Source organism: Canis lupus, chromosome 22, assembly GCF_048164855.1.
Source record: "Canis lupus baileyi chromosome 22, mCanLup2.hap1, whole genome shotgun sequence".
NCBI lineage: Eukaryota > Metazoa > Chordata > Mammalia > Carnivora > Canidae > Canis > Canis lupus.
In genome coordinates, this window is record NC_132859.1 from 19,214,425 (window position 1) to 19,240,118 (window position 25,694).

Sequence of the window (25,694 nt, forward strand, 5' to 3'; positions counted from 1 at the left end):
AACAAATTACTTACTCCTTTACAATTCTGCTTGAAAATGAAATCTCTCAAAAAAAAAAAAAAAAAAAAAGAAAATGAAATCTCTCAACAGGTTACTCTTTGTTTCCTTAAATTCCTTATGCATGAGACTTCTACAACAACTCCTCTGTTCATTTTTCTAGAAACACTAAACAAATGTTCAAAAAGATCAAATCAAGTTCACTATCATAAGATCATAAAAAGGCCAAGAGCAAATATACACATTGGGTTCTGGTAAATTAGTATCAGTATTACATTATGACCTGAACTCAAAACAATCCCAGTAATTCACTACTTCCTTTCACTGTTTTCATTTTCTTTGTATGTAGTTGCTCTCAAGACTCATTTCAAAATATCAAATCTCACATTTACCAAAAGAGCAATTTCTACCAATCCTACGTTGATTAAATCAAAACATTCTCTTTCCTGCTTTATTAAATGTTATTTCTACATTATTCCTCTAAAATCTAAGTAAAAACTACTAAAACAATATTATGTTAATTCAAAACTGAAGATGAAGGAACTTGTTCATCTAATCCTTTCTTTTCCTCATATTTTTAATGTTTATAATTTAATTCACTTCAAATGTCTATGCTAAGTTCAGAGTTACCAAATTAAAACTAACTGCGAACTCATTTATATCTTTTTCTTTATTATTTAAACACTGATACTAAAACATTTCAAAACTATATTACTTATCAGGTCAAAACTAGTATTACCTGAACTATCACCAATCATTTAGCTTATGTTTCATAAACAATATAAAGCACCAGCCTATTATATAAACACACCAGGTTCCATACAGTTTTCTTTAAATTCACAAAACCGAAAAATCTACTTTAAAAACTACAAGAAAACTATGGATTTAATAAACAGATGAACTTACTGAAAAAGTCTTTAAAGACGTTTAACCAATCCATTTTGAACAAAAATCCCGTATTCTCTTGTCAGTTAACACAGCTCAGAATAATTCTCAGTGAGCTTCCTGGTCTGTTCTGCAACACTGAAACTCCCCACACCCAATCCATGTGACTTGGCCTACACCCAGGCAATAGAAAGTTTTTCTGGGAGAATTTTTCTGAGGCTTCTCTCTTTCTAAAACATTTTCCCCCCTGAAATCTAACAGAATCTGTAAAACAAGTATATCATCATGGCCACGAATGTTACCTTATTATTCAGACGTATTTTGGAAAAAGCTTTAAAGTATACATTTTCAATGAATATATATTCATACATTCACTCTCTCCTTTGTTTCCCCTTTTCTATCTTTCAAACATTGTCTCCACCAGCACAATCACTGTGAAACAAATCCATTTAGCCACATGGGACATTTAAGTTACCAAAAGGAGTTCAGAAATTCTGAGAAAGAGGCAGCTTTCTGATACAAAAGCTAGAATTACATCATTATACAGAACTAACAATCATTAACTTAAAACAGAATGTTTTCAAGTATCCTGCAATACAAGCAGCAATAACTGTAATACAGTAGTAAAGTTAGCAGAGATACTCTATGACTTAGATATAAAATCTTGCCAAAACTGTCTCAATTATATCAGAAAATAGTATGAAAGGTTTCCCAGGAATATCAACAAATAATAAAAATTCTCTCTAGTTGGGCTTTTTAAAGTTTATATTCAGTAGTATCTAAAACTGGGATATATTTCCATTTTGCTCTATGATATTAGGTTTTTCACCATCTTCTGTTTAAACATTTGCCCAGGATACCAGTATCCTTTTAAAAAGGAATAAAAAGTCTATCTAGGTGTAACCCTAATCCTTTCTGTGCCTGCATTCCTATGAGGCATACTTTCTTGATAGAAGTTACCTTAATTTTCCCCAGTACCTCTGATGTACATGCTTTAAGTAAGTGTCCAATATTTACAAAATCACAAGTATTCCTGGTTCTAACTATGGTCTCTTCTGCTAGAGGAAAATCTGATTTGTCCTTCACTTAAAAACTAGTATTAAAAACTAATAATACTGGTCTTATTTGCAACACCTTAAAATCTTAATAAAAGGTATCCTCAGATATAGCAGTTAGATGTCATGATGAAAATTCAGATTAATAACTCCTTTAGAATATTAGAATTGTTATTTGCTCACAAAACAATATCCCAATATTTTATATTTACTTTGAGTTGTATTATATTTTAGTTTTGGCTATTTTACAGTGTCAAAAATAAAAGATTTGTCTTCTGTTGCTGATAACGGAGAGAGCACTCTAGATAACAAGGTCAAATAAAAAATAAAGCTAATATAAAGCAGTTAGTCAATAATATTTCATATTTGTCAATCATGCCATATTACTCATTGCCAAACTATCTTTGCAAGCAGAAATTTTACTTTCTCGTCTACATATATACAAAGAACCATTAAGTAAGAGCATGTTTGCCTGAATACCAAAAATGAAATTCTGTCCCTCCCATTCCTTCCTGTCAGCTAAGGAGAGTTTAATTAAAAGAAAAAAGAAAGAGGCCAGTCCTCATCTGTGCATATTTCCTTCCTATCAGCTCAGCCAAGCCCGGTGTGAAGCAAGTTCCATTATCTCTGGCCCTAATGGAGAGCTAGTAAAAACAAACTTTACAGTTAAAGGAAGAAAAAGGGATGGGGGAGGGGGGAGAAAAATAAGAAAGAAATCGGCTTTGTAGATGCTAATCTACAGTAATGATCGATCCACAATTTGAAACTCTTTTATCAAATACAAGAACAAAATGATGGTTTATTTTTAAAAGCAAAATTCAAAATGTAGGCTGTTAAATGTAAAATATAGCAATGTGTCATAAGTTGCCTTAATGCCTCCTTGGCAATTCTGAATCTCCCTCATTTATTTGCCTCAATGAGATGCAGAATTTGCGCCTCAACTCCTATAGGCATTCACACAGTTCAACAGGTCCTGGCTAAAGGATCAGACTCAGTCCTGCTCATCAGCACCACTATAGTTTGGCCCTTGAACAGCAGCTAGATTTATAGAAAATGCTCACTAACACTTACGCTCTTCTGACTTGAAAATGTGCTATGTGCCAAATGTACCTAGCCTAGCTGAAATTCTAGTCTTGGCCTTCTCTACTCAATTCTGCCCAATGCTGCCAAAATTCTATACAAAGAACCAAGCTCTAACATCCACTTTAAATAAAGTATTGTTGGTGTTTTAACACAAAAATAACTTACCTAAGGTATCCTTTAGGTTTTTTACAATAGATGCTTTCCGAGCACTGTTTTTCCTCTCCACATAGTTAGAAGGCACAAAACCTGTTTTATTCATGGAGTTTCGAACTCGCCACCAGGATTTAGAGTCATCTAGAAGCCATAATCTCTCATTCTTCTTGATGTCCAGCTCTTGTTCTTGTTGGGCCACATAATCAAATTTGGCTACTACTACCACTTCTTCTGCCATCTTTCAGCAGCTTCAGCACTGTAATAACATATACAATATTTTTACAAGGTTTAATAGTAGTCTACATACTTTTCAAAAAAGATACGTGTAAAAACCTAAGAGAACTAAAAGGTTGAAAGAAAAAATATGAAAAAACAAAAACAAAAAAACAGGCAATACTAAAACTAATCAAATACTAATTAAGACAAACATGGTGTAGCTATATTAATAACACACAAAAAGGACAAACCATTAAGGCAAACCATTATCAGTAATAAAGAATTTCACTACACAATAGAAGGCTTTATTAAATATACATAACAGCCAAACCTCTGTCTATTAACATAGTTCCAAAATGGACTGACAGAACCACAAAAAAAAAATTTTTTTGGACAAATCCATTGTCACAGTGGACAATTTTTAACATACTTATCTCAGTAATAAATCAAGGAGACAAAAAAATTATTAAAGCTCAATAAGAACTGACATCAAAACCATTAAGTCTGATCTAATAAACATATACAAATATTACTTCCAAAAGAATATAAATGAAACATATGTGAAAATTATCAAACATTAAGCAATAGAGAAAAAGTCTCAATAACTTTCATGTACTTGGTATCCTACAACCATATTCTGCCAATCATTACAAAAAGCTTTTTAAAAACTTCATGTATCAAAGAAGAAATTATAATAGAATTGTGAAAATATGTAGAGGAGTCAAATAATAAAAAGACTATATATAACCAAACTTGTGGGATACAGCAAAAGGAGTATAAGAGATTCTAGTTGTAAATAGTTACAGCAGAAAAATAAGAAAACCTTAAAGTAAGTTATAATGAACTGAGTGTGTCTTAAACAGGTAGAAAAGTAGAATATAAAGCAGAAAAAATGAAATAATACAAATAAGAGTAGAGTTTCATTAAACAGAAAGAAATGATACAGAAGAAAGGCTCAACAGAACAAAAAGGTAGTTCTTTATTATGACTAACAAAATGGACATAGTTCTGGCAACAAAGGAAAAAGCACACCCAAATATCAGGAATGAAAAGGGAGTCATGATTAGAATTCTGCACACATTCAAAATACCTGGCAATATTACAAACAACTTTATCAATAAATATGAGCTGAAATGTACAAATTCATAGAAAAATAAAAATTAAAAAAGTACTAACATTTAATCAGTCATTTAAGAAATCTTCCCATAATGAACATTAGGATATGGTTTTACAGGAAAGTTCTATTAAAATCCAAAAAACAAGTAATTCCAATTTATACAAACTTTCAGAACAAAGAAAGGAAAACTACAAATCTAACTCATTCCTGTATTTATTAGATGAGATCCCTGCTTTCTTCAGAAATTATTTTACATAAACAGTTACCTCTGGCTTACCAAGCAAATAAATTCAGCTTTTAGTTTTGGATATTGAATAGCATTCTCTTTTCTCAACAACAAAGCAAGGTGTTCAATATCCTCAAAGAAATGCATTTTAAGTTTTTTTTTTTTTTTTTTTTTAATGTTAAAAAGAGAGCACAAGCAAGAGGAGGGGCAGAGGGAGAATCAGATTCCCCACTGAGCAAGGAGCAAGGAGCCAGATTCAGGACTCGATCCCAGGACCCTGGGATCATGACCTGAGCTAAAGGCAAAAGATTAACTGACTGAGCTGAAGGCATCCCAAGAAATGCATTTTAATCTTGAATTCAACATCCAATAGCATTCAAGTGTAGATAACGTTTGCGTTTAAAACGCAGATGCCTTTGGGGGGGGTGGGGCACTACAAGGCCTCAAAACCTACTGCACATTCTTCTGAAAGAATGACTCTAATATGTACAGCAGTGAATAATTAATAATGCTAAAATAGGAGAATGATGTGGTATTCAAAAAACAATGAACAGAGAAACCAGAAAAATCAGTTTGTATCCTTGTAACCTTTCTGTTTAAAATTACTTGCAAATAAAAAGTTGTAACCAAGTCTAATTAATTACTAGCACATGATGCAAAAAATTTTCAACAATGAGTGATAGGCCTTCTGAGGCAATAGAAGGCAGAGAGGGTTTTTTTTTCAAGCATATTTGCAGACTGATTCTAATTCCTTCCCTGTGGGAACCTGCACAAATTAAATAAAATCTACAAATTAAATAAAATTTAATCCTGGGCCCCAATGGAATTAATTTTGAAACTTGACAAACTGACTTTAAAATTTATCTAGAAGAATAATCATGTAAAACCAACAAATGACATTCTATAGAAAATTAGAGTTGACATGACATTAGGTTGTGTACCTAGAACTTTCTAGTTTCCTAACAATATGCCAATTATCCTTCTAGTTACCACCTTACTATTATTGCACTAGCCATGTGATTACTGGGGATTGACTCTAGTTTCTAAACTGTATTTGAGTTAGTCAAAGCTGCTCCTTCCCATCAAAAGGATAGTAAGGGAATGCTACAAACAAATCTACACACATAAATTTGACAACTTAGAGGAAATGGACCAATTCTTCAAAAAATACAAATTACCGAAACACACTCAATATGAAATAATTTGAATAGCCCTAATCTATTCAGGAAATTAAATTCATAACTTAAAAACTCTACCCCCAAAAAATTTAAATTTAATTTAAATTTAATTAATTAAATTTATTGTTTAAAGAATTATTATTATTATTATTTTATTATTTAAATAATTTACACCAATTCTACATAATCCTTTCTAGAAAATAGTAGAGGGGAAATATTTCCCAATTTATCTTCAAAACTGATATTACCTGACGTCCCAACTAGACAATAGTATAAAAACAGGAAACTACCAAACAATATCCCTCATTAATATAGATGCAAAAATTTTTAACAAAATATTAGCAAATAGAATTCAGCAGTATATGATAAGAATTAATACTCCATGACCAAGTAGGATTTTTCTAGGGACGCAAAGTTGGTTCAACATTCAAAAATTTATCAGTATAATTCAGCACATTAACAAGCTAAGAAAAATCATACGAGTTTATTACTCAATGCAGAAAAAGCATCTGACAAAATTCAACACCCATGATAAAGTTGTCAGAAAAACAGAAATAAAAGGGAACTTCCTCAACCTGATAAATAGGACCTACAAAAACCCTATAGCTAACAACATACTTAATGGTGAAAGACAGATGCCTTCCTCCTACAATCCTGAACAAGGCAGATATCCGCTCTCACTATCCTTACTCAACAAAGCGCTACAAGTTTTAGCCAGTTCAGCAAGGCAAGAAAAGGATATAAACTGCACATAGATCAGAAAAGAAATAAAACTCTCCTTATCTGCAGATGACATGACTGATTACAGAAACAATTCTAAAAGCTACAAAACAAACAAACAAACAAAAAAATCCCAAAAAACAACCCAAAAACTCTCCCAGTACTAACCAACTAGTGAATTTAGCAAAGTCGCAGGACACAAGATCAACAGGCAAAATTAGTTGTATTTCTAGATGCTGTCTATGAACACATGACAGCAAATTAAAAATGCAATACCAGGGCAGCCCAGGTGGCTCAGCGGTTTAGCGCCGCCTTCGGCCCAGGGTATGATCCTGGGGACCTGGGATCAAGTCCCGAGTCCCATGTCGGGCTCCCTGCATGGAGCCTGCTTCTCTCTCTAACTCTCTCTCTCTGTCTCTCACGAATAAATAAAATCTTTAAAATAAAATGCAAGACCATTTATAATTACTAAAAAAAAAAAATGAAAGAGGTGCGAGGCTAACAAAACATGGAGACTGTATGTTGAAAACTACAAAATGCAGATGAAAGCAATTAAAGAAGATCTAAATAAAAGTGCTACTGAAATGTAAGACTCCAACACTGTAAGGATGCTATTTTTTCCCAAATTGATACACAGGTTTACATAATTCTTACCAAAGTCCTAGCAAAAGTTTTTGTATATATAGACAATATTATTCTATAATTTAGGTGGAAAGGTAAAATAACTAAACTAGCTAAAATGTTTTAAAGTCAAAATAAACGGGCGGAAAGCTCATTATATAGCTAGAGTAGGCAAGATGTATGGTATCAGCAAAGAAATAGACAAGTATATTAATAGAAAAGAAAGAGAACCCAAAAACAGACCCACACAAATAAGCCCAAGTGGTTTTGATCAAGGTACAAAAAGTAATTCAATGGGGGTGAGGGAAGCTTTCTCAAGAAATGTTGCTAAAGCAAAAGGACATCAAAAGCTCCTGCGCCAGCAAAAAAGTACAAGACCTAATCTCATACCTCATACAAACATATTCAACATGAATAACAACCTTAAATGTAAAACTATGAAACTTTAAGAAAAATATATAGGGGAAATTCTTCAGGATACAGCTAGGCAAAGAGTTCTTAGACTTGACACCAAAAGCAAGATCTAAAACTCTTGGAAAAGCTCAACAGTAGAAAAATAAATTCAGTTAGAAAATGAGCAAAAGACATGAAGAGATATTCACTGAAGAAGATATACAGATGGCAAGCACAAAAAAAGATGTTCATCATCATTAGCTATTAAGAAAATGCAAATCAAAACCATGGTGAAAAAAAAGTAAAAAATAAAATAATAAAACCATAGTGAAATGTCACTAAACACCTATTAGAATGGCTAAAATAAAAGAGTAACAATACCAAATGCTGATAAAGATTATTTTGAAACTGGATCACTCATGCGCTGCTGATGAGAATATGTTAAATGACACAGATGCTCTGAAAAAAAACAAAACAAAAAAAACAGTTTGGTAGCTTCTCTACCATACCAAGCAACTGTACGCCTGGCATTTATTGCAGAGAAATGAAGACTTCTATTCACACAAAAACTTTTACATAAATGTTGATAGACACTTTATCTGTGATAACCAAAAATGGTAAACCACTCAGGTGTCCTTCAACAAGAGAATGGTTAAACATATTATGGTACATATACTCCATACCAAGGAATACCATTTAGCAATAAAAAGGGAAAAAATAATAAATAGATGCAATAACCTGAATGTATCTCCAAGGAATTATGCTGACAAAAAAAAAAAAAAACCAAAATAATCAAAAACAAAACACCAATCCCAAAGTTTATACACTGTGTAACTCCGTTTATATGACATTCTTGAGATGACAAAATGATTTTGGTTACCTGGGATTAAGGAAGGAGTAGGAGTTGGAGGGGAGTAGGTATGGTTATAAAAGGGCAACATCAATTCTTGTGGTGATGAAAATATTCTGTATCTTGACTGTATAAATATAATATTCTGGTTGTTGTACTGTACTATACTTTTCCCAAATGTCATCACTGGGAGAAACTAAGTAAAGGAGCTACTGAATCGTTCAGTAAATTGTAAGATTTCTTATGACTGCATGTGGATCTGTATCTCAAAATTAAAAATTTAAAATACATTGATTAAAGATAAAAAAGCAAAACAAAAAATAAAATATAGAAATAATATTTTCACATTCCTAATGTAAGGAAGTCTTTTAATACCATGATTTCAGTGTAAGAAACCATAAAATGAAAAATGTTTTAACTTTTATACAGCAAAGGACATTAGTACCTACTGCTGCTGTTAACAAATTATCACAAAGTTAGTGACTTAATACAAATTATCTAATAGCTCTGAAGGTTAGAGGTATGAAATGGATCTTGGGGGCTAAAATCAAAGTGTCAGCAGTTGTGCTCCTTCTGGTGGCTGTAGGGGAAAATCTACTTTGTCATTTCCATCTTCTAGATGCTGCCTGCATTCCTTGGCTCATGACTGCACCACTCTGACCTTCAGTGTGATCCTCACATCTGTTTCCCTTACTTGAACCCTCTTCTGCCTCCCTCTCATAAGGACCTTTATAATTTACAGTAGCCCACAACAATAATCTAAGATAATCTCCCCATTTCAAAATCCTTAACATATGCAAATTCTCTTTACGTAAGGTGACATTCACAGATTCTGGACATTAGGATTTGTACATCTTTAGGGGAGCCATTATCGTACCCACTGCCAACACCAAAAAACAAAGAGACTAAGTTTAAAAATTGGCAAAGGACAAAGAGCAATTATGTAAGAGAAGGGACAGTCCAAAAGTATTGTAAAAAACAGAAAACAAACAAAAAAAACCAAGTTGATTTAATGCTCCCCAGAATGTACAAGATATGCCTTCCACTACATTACTGGCATTATAATTAAAAATTGATATACAGCTTAAGTTTTTAATTATGTAAATTTTCAACACATACAAAGTAAGGAATAGTATAATGAACCCCATATGTATCACCTAACTTAAATTATCAGTATTCTGCCTTTGCAGTTCATCTATCCCCCCAATTATTGGTGATGGTGTTGGGATCCTAGGATTTCACCTACAAATCCTGATAGTTAAGAACACATAACCCACAAAAGTTAGCAATGAATCAAGTGCTCTTTTACCTTTTTTGTCATGGGCCCCCCACCTCATAGCAAAAAGAAGTCTGGTAAAACCTATAACCCCAAGTAAGAATAAGGTTTTAAATGCATAAAAATGCATGACATGGCAAATAAAGTATACAGAAATTCAGTTATCAACATATTTTTTAAAAAAAAACTTGTACTGTTAAAAATGTAAGTGCTTCTTCATTAAGGCTAAGAGCACCTGCAACAATTCTTTCCTTTTATCCAATACTAATGTTCAAGTTTTACTAAGTATATTTAAATAGTCTTTTATAGTTGGTTTGAGCCAGGATCTAAACTAAGTCTATACATTACTCTTTAGTTAATGTTTCCTATCTCCTTCGTCTATATAACAGTTCTCTTTCCCCACTATTTCCACATGATTTATCAAAGGACTCGGCTTCATTTGACCTGTAGTACTCCCTACATTGTGGATTTGTTTTTTTTTTTTTTTTTTTTAAGGCAGTCTAGTTCCTTTTTTTTTTTTTTTTAATTATTTATGATAGTCACAGAGAGAGAGAGGCAGAGACACAGACAGAGGGAGAAGCAGGCTCCATGCACCGGGAGCCCGATGTGGGATTCGATCCCGGGTCTCTAGGATCGCACCCTGGGCCAAAGGCAGGCGCCAAACCGCTGCGCCACCCAGGGATCCCTACATTGTGGATTTGATTGAGGTGCATGTTCATGGTGTTCCTTTATCTCCTCTATCTCCTGTAAATTGATAATTTTATCTAGAAACTTTATTGCCCCATCCCCCCAACCCAGGTTCTTTTGTTGTTGCTGATGCAAGAATAGTTCACAGATAATTCCTGAGAACTACTTATTGCCATAATACAGGAGGCACCCTATGTCTGGCTGATATTTAAAATGAATGATTACACTAATACACAGGCTCTACAAGAAAGGCAAAATAGATGCTTCTGTGTGGTTAGAACACCAACTAGATAAACGGCAGAGTTCATTTGTTTCCATTTTTTAGAGAACACTTTAGTTTTCCTTTTAAAAATTTAGTTATTTTTAAAGTTTATTTATTTATACAGGTTACCTCTATACCCAATGCTGACTTCACGACTCCAAGTTCAAGAGTTGCAGGTTTTCTGAATGAGCCAGCCAGGTACCCTTAGAATTTAATTTTAATTCATTATTATATAAAGCATTTAGATGGTTCTAAAAGTATAACAACCAAATAAGGTACATTCAGAGTTCTGCTTCCATATTCACCTTTTCTCTCTTGTGTCTCCTTTTCCCTATGGGATAACCATTTTTTATTGGTTTTGGTTTATCTTTCTATTGTTTGAATATGTAAGAGAAAACATATGTAAATTGGAAATTCTAATTTTCATGTCCCCTCACAACATGTATACACACAAAGGGAGGGGCACACTATGGACTGTCTGAACCTTACTTTTTTCAGTTTAACAATATATCCTGAACACCATTCCAAAGCAGTATCAAAGTTCTTTTCTAAGTATTACACAGTACTTCATCAGTATAGAAGTATCTCAGTTTCCTCAACTAGATCTTACTGATGGACAAGGAGTTGTTTCCAGCCTTCTGATATTAAATAGTGCTGCAATGAAGTCTAATACACATGTCATTTGTTTTTCTGTTAGGGTACTTTTGGGTTAGTCATAGAAGTAAGAATGCTGAATTGAAGCTTAAGGTTTACATAATTTTGTGAGATAGTGTCAAATTCCCTATCCATAGGTTCTTTTTTTTTTTTTTTTTTTTAAAAAGATTTTATTTATTTATGAGAGAGAGAGAGAGAGAGAGAGAGGCAGAGACACAGGCAGAGGGAGGAGCAGGCTCCATGCAGGGAGCCCAACGTGGGACTCAATCCCAGGTCTCCAGGATCACACCCTGGACTGAAGGCGGTGGTAAACCACTGAGCCACCGGGGCTGCCCCACCATAGGTTCTTTTTCCTTTTGTATTCTCCACAATCTATGGGAGTGATTATTTCCTCACAGTATCACCAACAAACTGTGGATTTTGGATTTTTTGCCAGATAGGTAAGAAATGGCATTTCAGGGACACCTGGGTGGCTCAGTGGTTGAATGTCTGCCTTCATCTCAGGGTGTGGTACCGGGGTCCCAGGATCAAGTCCCACATCGGGCTCCCTGTGGGAAGACTGCTTCTCTCTCTGCCTGTGTCTCTGCCTCTCTGTGTCTCTCACGAATGGATAAATAAAATCTTACAAAAAAAAAAAAAAAGTGAGGGGCATTTCAAGCAGTTTTTATTTATATTTCTCCATTACAGTGAAATTAAGCAACTTTTCCCAAATTTAAAGGATTTACTTTTGTTTTTCTGTGTGGACTACTTGTTTACATCTTTTGCCCATTTTCTCAAGGTATAGCTTTTTTTTCTTTTCCAATTTTTAGAAACACTTTATATAGTAGGAATATTTGCCCTTTGTCTTTGATATAAATTGTTTCCAGTCATGGGTCTTTTTAACTTGGTTATTATATTTTAGGTATAAAAGTTTTTAAGAAGGGGCAATGGGGGTGGCTCAGTTGGTTGAGCATCATGACCCCAGGGTCCTGGGATGGAGCTCCACATGGGCTTCCTGCTCAGTGAGAAGTCTGACTCTTCCTCTTCTTCCACTCATGCCCCAGCCCCAAATAAACAAATAAATAAATAAATAAATAAATAAATAAACAAACAAACAAACATTTTTTAAAAATAAAATTTTTGAAGAATTTGACAACACTTGCCAAAATTTTAAGTGCATATTTCTTTGAGTCAGCAATCTACACACAAGAAAAAAGTAATGCAAGTATCCAAAGTCATAAGAATGTTTGCTATGGCATTGCTATTAACTGTGAAAAATAAGGAATAAAATGTACACCAAGAGTGGCAGGGTAAAATGGTCAATAAATATTAAGCAAAAATGCAAATTCCAAAACAATAGGATTATAATTCTATTTTTTTAAAAACTCCCATTATATATGTTTGTACATGTATTAAAAAGTTCTAGGAGGATATACATCAAATTATAAAAGCGATGGCCTAAGTGAATGGGAAGATTGGTAAAGCTTATTGGTTCATACTCCACAGATATGTATGCTTTGAATATTTTACAAATAATTACATATTACTCTATTATTTTTTAAAGATTTTATTTATTTATTCATGAGAGACACAGAGAGAGAGAGAGGCAAAAGCATAGGCAAAGGGAGAAGCAGGCTCCACACCGGGAGCCTGATGTGGGACTCAATCCCAGGACCCCAGGATCACGCCCTGAGCCAGAGGCAGACGTTTAACCACTGCTGAGCCACCCAGGCGTCCCTACTCTATTTTTTAAAAGTGTACCATAAAAAGAAAAAACTGAAAGCTACAGAACAATAGGAATTGGCAGCCAAAACACAAAGTAGGGGTGAGGAAACATGGAGAAAGTATGAAGAAAAAGAAACGAGAAATAAGGGTATAAAGTAAATCTGTTTTATTGTAGAATCACGACTAAAACCTAAACAATTAGAATATAAAGAAAAAACGCACAAGAAACAAAAACATACAAAAATAAAACAAAAAAACACTAATAAGTTAACTTTCCTTTGATGACCATTTCTTCAGTTAAGTAGCAGATAAAAGAGCTAATGTGATTTTAGAGTCCAGATAATAGGGAAAACTATCTTTAAACACAAGAAATAGTGATAGGACCTGCTTTCACTACAAGAGGGACAGCAACTGAGGCCAAATGAGAAAACAAAGTAATGTTTCCTATTTCGTGCTTACTCTGATCTCATGCCTACTCTGAAGCAAAACTAAGAGAAGATGGGTTGAAACATTTCCCTCTTGATCTCTTTTAGCCAAATTTAGTTCAAATTATATTACTGAATATGGTATGACTCCACTCTTCTTTGATCCAGCCAAGAGGCCTGGTTGTAAAGCTGGTCACTTAACATTCTATATTCTCCTACAAAAGCTTCAGCTCAGGGCAGCCCTGGTGGTTCAGCGGTTTGGTGCTACCTTCAGCCTAGGGCATGATCCTGGGGACCAGGGATCGAGTCCCACGTTGGATTCCCTGCATGGAGCCTGCTTCTCCCTCTGCCTGTGTCTCTGCCTCTCTCTCTCTCTCTCTCTCTCTCTCTCTGTGTCGTGAATAAATAAATAAAATCTTAAAAAAATAAAAAAGGTTCAGCTCCATGTTTCCAACTACATTCATGATATTTATACTTGGATCTTCTAGGCCCCTACTCTTACTTTCAGGAACTGGGTTCCTGTCCTTTGGTCTGTGTCCATATACATGGCACTTGAACCCAGGAGCCTTTACTAACCAGTGTCCAATTCCTGCCTGACATCAAGTATCGGCTTTCCTTGATAGAATCTCAACTGCCTATTTTGATCCCCACTGATTGCCTGCCTTGCTCTGATAATACAAATTATCATGGACCCTGGAACTGACATCAGTCACTGTTTATAGTACTCACATCCTGCTTGCCTTTTCTTCCTGGGTTAATTTCCTGATCTCATTTTGTTTTTCAACTTCACCTCCAATCTCATTCCCAAACTAGACCTATATATACACATTTGCTGATCATACTCCTGGACTTTCCTGATCTGGTTGTTACAAGAATAGGACTAAATTGACATTAAAGAACTCAATTACTTCAATGTCACTACAGACAATACAGAATTTACTATTCTAGAGATCTGCAATAAATGATCATTCTTTATTATTAGAAAGGGATCAGTAGACTAAATTGGAGAACACCTACTGGCTTACAATCAGAGGTTTTTATACCCTTTCACAAAGGTTGGGAGTTGTTAAAAATATGTAACTCTACACCAAGGAATGTTTATCGAATGTAGATAAGTCAGGTATTTAACCTAACATTTCCCTTACAATAATCCTTTGAAGTATAATCCTCACTTTACAAAACAGGATACAAAGAAGTTAAATGGCTTTTAACCTTTAGAAAATAAGTGGTGGAAACTGGAAGACAAATGCATGTTCTTTTGACCTCCTCAAGGTTCATACACTTTTTAAAAAATTTTAATTCCAGTAGATAGCGTTACATTAGTTTCAGGTATACAATATAGTGATTCAACAGTTCTATACATTACTCAGTGCTCATCATGATAACTGTACAAGTTGATGTACTTTTGATTCCCACGTTGCCCCCCCCCTTTAAATACTTGTAGCAAGAATTACCATCAAACTCCACTCATTGGGCCAGAGACTCCTGTGGTATTAAAGTCTTGTCTCTCATGTAGCACAATACCTACACTGAGTTCATCAGCCAGCCAGTACCCTCAACTCCAACCTCTAACAATGTGTAGTACCATGCTGCCTTGTAAAGACCAGAAAATGAGAGTATAAAGTTATAAATGCATGGAAACCAACTACCTACTAAATTAGCAATTCTTAAACTATTTAGTCTCAAAACCCCTTTACATACTTAAAATTAATGAAGACTCAAAATGGTTTTGTTTATGTTGATTGCATCGATCAAAATTTACCACATTGGGAATTAAAAGTGAGAAAATGTTATTTTTAAATTCAACTAAATATGGTACTTAATCCAATACAGAACATTTTTTTTTAAGATTTTATTTATTTATTCATGAGAGACTCCATGCAGGGAGTATGACATGCAACTAGATCCTGGGACTCCAGGATCATGCCCTGAGCCAAAGGCAGATGCTCAACCGCTGAGCCACCTAGGCATCTTAATACAGAACATTTTAATGAAAATTCTCGTTTCCTTGAGACGCAACGCCTGGATGGTTCAGTGGTTGAGCGTCTGCTTCGGGCTTGGGCCGTGATCCCGGAGTCCTGGGATAGAGTCCCATATCAAGCTCCTTGCATGGAGCCTGCTTCCCCGGTCTCTGCCTCTCTCTCTCTGCCTCTCTCTGTGTCTCTCATGTATAAATAAATAAAATCTTTAAAAAAAATATTTCCCAAACAAAAATATCAGTGAAAAGAGTGGTGTTATTTTATATTTTTGCGAATCTTTTTAATGTCTGACTTAATAGACTCTTCTGTTTCTGCTTTTAATGTACCGCAACATACTGTTCTGGTTGAAAAGAAAACTTGGTGTTACACAGATATGTAGTTGGAAAAAGAAGAGTACTTTTAAGAGTCTTCACAGATATTTGTGGATATTCTTTATTGGTACTACACTAAAACTTGACAAGTGGTAGAGTTTCTTAAATACTCGTTTGTTATGTGGAATCTGAAACTACACTCAGTTATATTAAAATTCATCGGCCTAAATATTTTTAATTCCAGGGAAAATGGGTATAAGCAGCTTCTCTCTCCAACTAATTACAACTAAAATCTCCAGAAAAAAATACAAAGAATCAGTTCCTGACTCTGAAAAATAATATCAGGCAGACTACAAAGGGAAATCAATCTGAAAAAAAAAAACAATACATCAACAATAAATTTCCTTTTGGTTCCCACCCCCCCTTCTGCTTTATTTTCTGGCTTTGACCCAAAGGTAGGCACAACAGGAAACATAACGGGTGCCATAACGGGTGCATCAGGAAAAAACTCAAGAGAAGCTCATTTGGCCAAAAAGGACGGGTGGAAAGGTTCTTGAAAGCCAGAAGACTGTGGGTTAAATCTCTGAGGCTTTATTTCTTCTTTTTTCCCCCTCTCCCAGTGCTGTCTCAAGGCCAGCCTCAGTTGTGGATCTGCACCACTGCCACAATGGTGGCTATGGCACACACAATAAGACCCCAAGGGAAAACCTATCCCTCCAGGTAAAGGAAGAGAAAAAGTAACCAGCTGGTGCAAAGAATATGGGGGAAATACCCACTATCTCACCACTTCACCCTTAAGTCAAGCACAGCCATATCCAGAACTGAGTAACAACATGAAAGACTAAAACTCATAATAAGAGAAGCCAACCTTTCTGGTAAAAGGAACCAGGAAGGGATTGCTGAGGATAGGTAAATATGAGGAAAACTCTCATGAGAAGAGAGCTGATGAAGGCAATCTATAACAAAGACTCTCTTCTTGACTAGTCAAGCTCTTCTGAGTCCTCTTCTTGACTAGGCCTCAATCTTGGCCTATAAAAACTGCAGACTCTTAACATCAATGATTTTGTCCATGCTCTCACACTAAAAGACTTAAAAAAACACTAGTCATTTCATTTTTTTTAAAGGTTTTATTTATTCATGAGAGACATACATACAAAGAGAGAGAGGCAGAGACACAGGCAGAGGGAGAAGCAGGCTCCATGCTGGGAGCCTGACATGGGAATCGATCCCGGGTCTCCAGGATCACGCCCTGGGCTGAAGGTGGCGCTAAATTGCTAAGCCACCGGGGCTGCCCAACACTAGTCATTTCTAATGGCTTAAGGCCACATCCCAAGGATGACAGTTCCATCCCCTAAAAGTTCCTGCATGAGGAAGCTTGATATTGCAAGAATTTACTATGTGTTCTACCTGAAGTTGGTGACGAGAGGCCCCTCTTAGTTACTTTAGAAAGCTTGCAATTATAAATATTTCCACTGCACCTTTAAAATATAAATCTTCAACCACCTCGAAGTGTTTTCTCAGAACAGAGAGCCATCTCTTTAAAATGTAAACATTCAATGTGGCACCTATGTGGCTCAGTTGGTTAGGCGTCCAACTGTTGGTTTCAGCTCAGGTCATGATCTCAGGGTCGTAGGATCAAGCCCCAAACTACGCTCCGTGCTGGATGTGGATGGAACCTTCTTGGGATTCCTTCTCTCTCTCTGCCTGCCCTGTACACACACACTCCCATCGATCCACCTATCAATCAATCAATAAAATGTAAACTTTCAGTGAGATACAACTCATTCTTGCTCTCAGTCCCTGTAGGAGGGTAAGGGCCTCTTGTCATAAAGATGTTTGCTTCTCCTCTGGGTAAGTATCAATTACAAATCCAGATGGCCTAGTCAGGTAGACCAATTAAAAAGGCATTGAAAACTTAAGTACATAATAGCTATCACCCAAGTGATAACAGCAAAATATCACCCAAGTTCCAGACCATCCCTGACTGTTAGAGATAGCACAAAGACTCAAACAGTACAGCAAAGATCTAGAAAATTAAACTGATGCTGGCACTACTACCCACAAAAAGCAAAAAGATGGGTTTGACTCTAATCAGATTGATGTGTGCTAAAACAACAGCAAAATAAAAATTCTCTTAGAAATTTTAACAGGATCCAAAGCCTCACAAAATAATACTTAAAATATCCAGTATACAATCTAAAATTATTCAAAATACAAAGTAGGAAAATCTGGTCAAAAGGTCAAAGAAAAAGATAACCAATAGGTGCCAACCAAGAAATGACCCAAATGTTGGAATTATTAAGACTTAAAAGCAGCTGTTATGACCATGCTCCATAAGGTAAATGTGAACACTCTCAAAAGAAACAGAAAGATCTCATCTGAGAAGGAGTAGTTATTAAATAGGATCAAATGGAAATTTTATAACTAAAAAAATCACAATATTTGAAATAAAAACTTCATTGGAGAGGCTGAGTAGCAGAATCAAGATGATAGATGCATTAATTTCCTATGGCTGCTGTGACAAATTACCACAAACCAGGTGATTTAAAATAATAAAAATTAATTCTGTCATAGATCCAGATATTAATCAAGGACTCAATCAAGGATTCTGAAATAAAGGTGTTGACAGGGCTATATAAACTATCTCTGAAGACTCTAGAGGAGAAAGTACACTTTACCTTGTCCAGCTTCTGGTGGCTGTCAGCATTGCTTGTGGCTACATCACTCTGCCTCTGTGGTCATGCCTCTTCTTCCTCTTCTATTAAATCTTCCCCTGCCTCATAAAGCCACATATCACTGAATTTGGGGCTCATCAGATAATCCAGTATAAATTCAACCTCTCAAAATCCTTACCACCATTAATCACACCTTTTGCCATGTGAGGTAATGTTCATAAATTCCAGGGATTAAGAAATATTTACATCTTTTTGGATGTTGCTATTCAGCACACTACAATAGAGGAAAGATAAGGTGAACCTGAAGACAGATCAATACAAATTATCCAAGCTGAAGAACAGAGTAGGGAAAATATTTTGAAAAGGAACAGGGCTTCAAGGACTAATGAGACAACATCAAAAGAACTACTATTCGTTCTTTGGAGTCCCGAAAGAAAAGGTAATGGTGCAGAAAAAAATACTTGAAGAAAAGGTGGAAATTTTCTAAAAGTATGCAAAGGACTTAAATTTATAGATTCAAAAAACTAAGACAAACTCCAAATAGGATAAACTCAGACCATGTCCAGGTACATCATAATCTGACCACTAAAAAGAAAATCTTGAAAGCCACAAAAGAATGACAAATTACATATGTGGCAGTGGTTCTTAATTGGGGATTATTTCATATCCAAGGGGATATTTAACAATGTCTGAAGTCACTTTTTATTGTCACAACTGGAAAGAGGGGGACAGAATGGTGCTACTAGGAGAGGGCAGGAATATGCTAAACATCCTACAATAAATAGGACAGCCGTCCACAGTAACAAATTATCCAATCCAATGTGCTAAGATTGAGAAAACCTGATATAGGAGACAATTTGAATGACTAAGAATTTCTCACCAGAAAACAGGACCCACATCTTAAAAATGCTGAAAGCAAGCAACCAACAACACAGAATTCTATACTCAGTGAAAATATCCTTTAGTAATGAAATGAAAAAAAGACATTCTCAGGTGAAGAAAAAACTAAAGCTATTTTGTTGCCAGCAGATGGCCTCTAATAGAAATGTAATCAAAGGTCTTAAGGCTAAAAGAAATTATCAGAGGAAAACATGAAATTTCAGCAATGAAGGAAGAACAAAAAAATGGTATATATCTGGGTGAATACAGTAATATTTTTTCCATCTCTTAAACTCTTTAAAACACGCATAGCTTTTGAAAGGGAATATAATACTAACACAGGGGTTTCACATATGTATAATTCATATGACAATTATATAAAGTGGGGAGGGCAATGGGACCTATATGATTGTAAGGTTTTATGTTCTATTTTAAGTGGTAAAATATAAATTCTAGATATACTTTGAAAAATTAGTATATAAAGTGCATTATAATCTTTAAGGCCATCACTAAAAAAATAGGACAAAGAAATACAACCAAAAACTAGTACATACAATAAAATGGATACTAAAAAGTACTCTAATAATCCAAAAGAAGAAAAAAACAGAGGAACAAAAAAAAAACCCACAAGAAATAGATAACACATAATTAAGCTCAAATACATCAGTAATTACATTAAATAAGTGGCCTTAAACTAATTAAAAGACAGAGGTGATCAGATGAAATTAAAAAACAAGATTCAAGTGTTATCAGATAACCATTTTGAATATAATGATAGATGGCATAAAAGGAAAGGATCATGCAAACAGGAATCAAAAGAAAGCTGGAGTTGCTATATAAATGCCTAAGAAAGTAGATTTCTGAACAAGGAAAACTGCTGGGTAGAGAGACACAAGATAATGAGAAAAAGGTTAATTCATCAAAATCACAATTTAAAAAATATATATATATAATAGAGTTGTAAAATACATTAAGCAAAAGTGATTAGAATGGAAAAGAAGTAAATAAATCCATTATTCTTGAAAATTGCAACTACTTTCAGTAATCCATAAAACAGGCAGAAAAGCATCAAAAAAATCGAAGATTTAAATATCATCAACCAACTGAATGAATCTAATTGACCTTTATACAACATTACATTCTAAAGCAGCATAGACATCTTTTTCAAGTGCACGTGTAATATTCAAGACAGATCACATTCTGGACCATAAAATAAACGTTAATAAATGTGAAAGAACTGATACTGCACAGCATATGATCTCTGACCATGACAGACTTAAACTAGGAGTATTAGAAAGATAACTAGAAAATCTCTAAGTATTTGGAAATTAGACAATACACTTCTAAACAACTCATATATCAAAGAGGGAAATTAGAAAATATTTTGAACTAAGTAAAAATGAAAACACAACATATAAAAATTTGTTAGATGCACCTAAAGTAGTATTTTATTATAAGGAAATTCATGGTATTAATTGCCATTAATAAAATGTTAGAAAACAAGTCCCAAATCAAAAATAATGTAAGTTTCTAGGCACCTGGGTCATTCAGTCAGTCAAGCATCTGACTCCTGATTTCAGTTCAGGTCTCTCTCTTTTCTTTTTAAGATTTTATTTATTTATTCATGAGATACACAGAGACCTAGGCAGAGCTCCTTGTGAGGAACTCAATGCAGGTCTCATTCCCAGGACTCCAGAATCACAACCTGAGCCAAAGGCAGACACTCACTGAGCCAGCCAGTGACCTCAGTTCAGGTCTTGATCTCAGGGTCATGAGTTCAAGCCCCATGTTGGACTCCAAAATAATAGTAGTAGTAGTAGTAGTAGTAGTAGTAGTAGTAGTAATAATAATAATAATAATAATAAACACTACTAATAATGTAAGCTTCTGCCATAAGGAACTAGAAGAATAGCACATCAAGCCCAAAGGAAACAAAAAGGACATAATAAAGACCAGAAATCAGTGAGACTAAAAAAAAAATTAGAAAAAAACCACTGAAGCCAAAAGATGGTTCTCTGAAAAGATCAAGAAAATTGATAACTCTCTAGCAAGAATAACTAAAAAGACAAATTACTGAAATGAAAGAAACACAAAACATAAAAACAAGAGAATACTATTGCTATGGTCTGAATGTTTATGTCTCCTCAAAACTAATGTTGAAATCTTAACCACCATAATTATTATAAGTAGGGCCTTTGGGAGCTCATTAGGCCCTAAGGATGGAATTCTCACGAATGGGATTAGTACTTTCATTAAAGAAATCCCACAGAGATCCCTAGCCCCTTCTACCATGTGAAGATACAAGAAGCCTGCACATGGAGGAGGGAGGGACTCACCTGACCATGCTGGCACCCTGATCTCAGACTTCCATCTTCCAGACCTGTGAGAAATAAGTTTCTGCTGTTTATAAGCCACCCAGCCTGTGCTATTTTGTTTTAGCAGCCCAAACAATAAGACAGAAAATTGGTACCAAGAATGGAGGCTGTGTTTCTGACAGATATCTAAAAATGTGGGAGTGGCTTTCAAATGGATAATGGGTAGAACCTTAGGGTGCATGCCAGAAAAATTCTACATTTCCATGAATAGACTGTTAAGGTCAAATTCTTCTGAAGGCTCAGAAGGGGAGAGCTGTAAGCAAAGCCTAAATCCTTATTTTATTTTATTTTATTTATTTATTTATTTATTTATTTTTTTATTTATATTTTATTTTATATTTTATTTATTTTATTTTATTTTATTTTATTTTATTTTATTATTTTATTTTATTTATTTTAGAGAGAGAGTGCACACACACACCTGCATGCACGAGTCATGGAGGGGTAGAGGGAATGGGAAAAGCAGACTCCTTGCTGAGCACAGAGCCTGATGTGGGGCTCAATCTTAGGATCAGGATCAGGATCTGAGCCACAGTCAGATGCTTAACCAACTGAGCCACTGGATGCCCCAGTTTCGATCCTAAGTGGTCATGAACAGAATGTTGGCTAAAATACAGAGCGTTAAGAAAGAGACATCAGGCCCAAATTGGAGTTGCTCATGCTAAGCACCACGTCAAAAAAAATTAAGACTAAGACTCAATACCTGACATAATTGCAGTTTCAGGCTCTCCCAGAAATGTAACCTTTAACCAGTCCATCTGGAATTACCTGGTCAGCACCAGTGAGGTAATACATCCAACAGACCCCATCTGTCCTCCATCGGAAGTTGATTGTATCTGAAATAATCCACTCTTTGCTACAAACTTCCTTTTCCTGCCCCTGCCTATAAAAGCTTTTAATTCTGTATAGCTCTTTGGAGCTCCTTTCTATCTGCTAGATGAGATGCTGTCCAGTTCATGAGTTGTCAAATAAGCCAGTAAGATCTTTAAATTTACTCAGTTGAATTTTGTTTTTTTAACAACAATAAAACCCAAGCTGATGACGCCTCAGACAGAAATGAGGTACATGTTATTGGAAACAGAAAGAAAGGTGATCCTTGTTATGACAAGACACTTGGCTGAACCATAGTCACGTCCTAATGTTTCATGGAAGGGTAGAACTCGTGAAGATGAAACTGGCTATCTATCTGAGACCATTTCTAAGCAAAGTGTTGAAACTGTGGCTTGGATTCTCTTGAATGCTTATAGTAAACACGGAAAGAAAAATACCTTGGGATCCCTGAGTGGCTCAGCGGTTTGGCCTGCCTTCGGCCCAGGGTGTGATCCTGGAATCCGGGGATCGAGTCCCACATCGGGCTCCCCGCCTGGAGCCTGCTTCTCCCTCTGCCTGTGTTTCTGCCTCTCTCTCTATCTGTGTCTCTCATGAATAAATAAATAAAATCTTAAAAAAAAAGAAAAGAAAAAGAAAAATACCTTAAAGATGGAACTGTTAAAAGGGGAAATTAATTTAAAAGGCAGAAAATTCTCAGCCTGCTGTAGCGCAAAAAAAAAAAAAAGAGAGAGAGAGAGAGAAAGCAAGAAAACACATTCAGAACAGAACACTACGAGTGTTCTAAGGGGAAAGGGATCCTTTGATAGAGATTAGTATGGGTGTGAAAATCAGATTCAATCAGCCACTCCAGCAGGAAGCAGCCAGTTAGAACGAGAAAAAGGCAAGAAGGAATGAAGAAAGATTTTCAAGCCTTCTTAGATTTTATAGGATATAACCATAGAATTATTCCACTGCAAATGTAAGATATTCCTCAAGACAAGGGAAGAAGGACCTAAAAGGTGACTCAGTGATTATTAAAACGCTGCCTCCCCCATTTCAAAAGAGGCCATCACCTGGGTTTCAAGCTAGAAGAATCCCAGCCCAAAGCTGTGGAGGCCAGGCCAGTAGAGCCAATGGCATAGGGAGAATGCCTCAGGTTGCACCCAGATAAGTCCCAGAACAAAAATATTTAAATATTTAACATTTTTAAAAGGTCAAATACTTGAACAGATACTTCACCAAAGAAGATAGAAGATAGAAGTTTCTCCCACTATCTGAGAGTAGAGCATTCCTATGAAACCTTTCAGAAGCCAAAATTACATAAAATGAAGTATATCTCCTGCTTTCTGAAAGTTCAAGTCTCATCATTTTGCTTTTACTAAAGATCTACATTAGTACCTGCTTTCACCAACCAAAAGAAATCTGAAAAGGATTTTCACTTTTACAAAAAAAAAGGCCATTACTGTACTAATGTGGGTCTTAAGTGGCATAACATGAACTTTTGGAAAGAGGGCATACTGTACAATGACGATATATAAGCATATGTGAAGATCTTCAATATCATAAGTCATTAGAGAAATGCAAATTAAAGCCACAAAATGATATCACAACACAGCAAACTAAATGGCTCAAAAAGATAAGGGAGGTAGTAATGAAAAAGGACAAGGAAAGGAAGGGAAAGAGGTAAAGGAGAAAAGAGAGAGAAGGAAACACAAACAGTACTAGGTGCCAGTGAGGATGCAAAGCAACAGGAAATCATATATTGCTTGTGGGGATGCAAAACAGTAAAGCTACTGTTTTATATAGTTACTAAGCGTAACAGTTTAGCAGCTTCTTATAAAGTCAGACATACATTAACCATATATGATGATCTCACTGAACCAGACTCAAAAAGTTATGTATGACATTCTGGACTACAAAGCATGAAGGGGTAAAGAATTGTTCTGAATTAAGACTGTGGTAGAGATTACATAACTGCGTCAAATCTCAATCACACTCCAAAAAGTGTCAATCTTACTGAATGTAAACTAAAATATATAGCAGAAAATATTCACCGCTCAATCTTACACTTTAAATGGACCTGTGTTTACTCACGTATGGTTTTGTATCATCATGCAATATACGTTCACTAAGTTTTACAGATCTTCAAATACTGACATCTTATTATAAAGTATCATTGCATTCATATAGCCTCTGGAAACTCCAGAGTGACAATGGAAATTAATATCTCAGTATAATGAAAATAGTCTGGTCTTGTAGACTCTTTAAAAGGTATTTTAAGAGCTCTAGAGAACTGTTAATCTAAATAGAGAAATAATAACATCAGGCCAAACACCTAAAAAACACCTATTCTTCCCCAACCTTTTACAAATTCATTGGGTATATCTATATATTAAATGACACTAAGTTTGTCAAATCATTTTACCAAATGATACTGTGTATGATATGTAAACTATGAGGAAAGGTACAGTTCATGTCCCTTTGTATGTATATAGGCCATGATAAATATGACCATTTTTGGCAAGCCTGTTGTTATATTCTGAGGAAAAAGTAAGGAACCAGCTAGTGAAAAAAATTCTAAAGAGAAATCTCTCATGCTAATACAAATGCAATTTTAGATTCTCTTATAGTTTAACACATAACTTGACAATTTCCTGTTTCTGATAAAAATCAGCAGAGTGACAATACCCAAGTGACTAACTCCGGAAGTTTGGTTGGGCTACAGATCTTTCGGTAAACAATGAAGGGGGAAAAAAATCCCCAAATAACTAATTTCAATGTGCTATAAGTAATGAAAAAAAGACAAAACAATTCATAAGATGATTTTACTCTATTTTTAAACCCTACTATCTTGTCAAGTAATTTTGATTGTTAAACACTCTTAGAATGAAACATGGGTAAGAATCCCATCATGGGAAAAATAAAAATTATAGGCTAGTCTGAAATAAAGACTCCTTAAAAAATCAACCCCCCCCCCTTTTTTAAAGAATAAGTCAAATAAAATGCCATCTTATTCTATTTACTTTTGGAAATAGCACTTTGAAAATATCCCCAATATAAGCAAACACAAAATACAATACAAGCAAAAGTCCGGTGCATATCAAAATTCATTCATTTGACAAATGTTTACTGAGTAGTTATTAAAGACTAGGAAGACACAGAG

The 25,694-nt window shown here is 35.0% G+C and overlaps 1 protein-coding gene and 1 pseudogene across 10 annotated transcripts in view; both read right to left on the reverse strand.

Moving 5' to 3' along the window:
• NCK1 (NCK adaptor protein 1) overlaps positions 1-25,694 on the reverse strand; it is a 76,598-nt gene that overhangs the window by 20,622 nt on the left and 30,282 nt on the right. For 6 of the 10 annotated variants that reach the window (XM_072792625.1, XM_072792626.1, XM_072792633.1 and 3 more), the window contains one exon: positions 3,186-3,429. In XM_072792625.1, coding sequence (XP_072648726.1) covers positions 3,186-3,411 — 226 coding nt within the window. In that variant the 5' untranslated portion in view covers positions 3,412-3,429. Of the gene's footprint in view, positions 1-903; positions 1,059-3,185; positions 3,430-18,470; positions 18,570-21,682; positions 21,727-25,694 lie in introns of those variants that run through there. The other 4 variants (XM_072792627.1, XM_072792632.1, XM_072792629.1 and 1 more) reach the window with 4 other exon arrangements.
• LOC140614525 (small nucleolar RNA SNORA62/SNORA6 family) lies at positions 14,939-15,085 on the reverse strand (annotated as a pseudogene).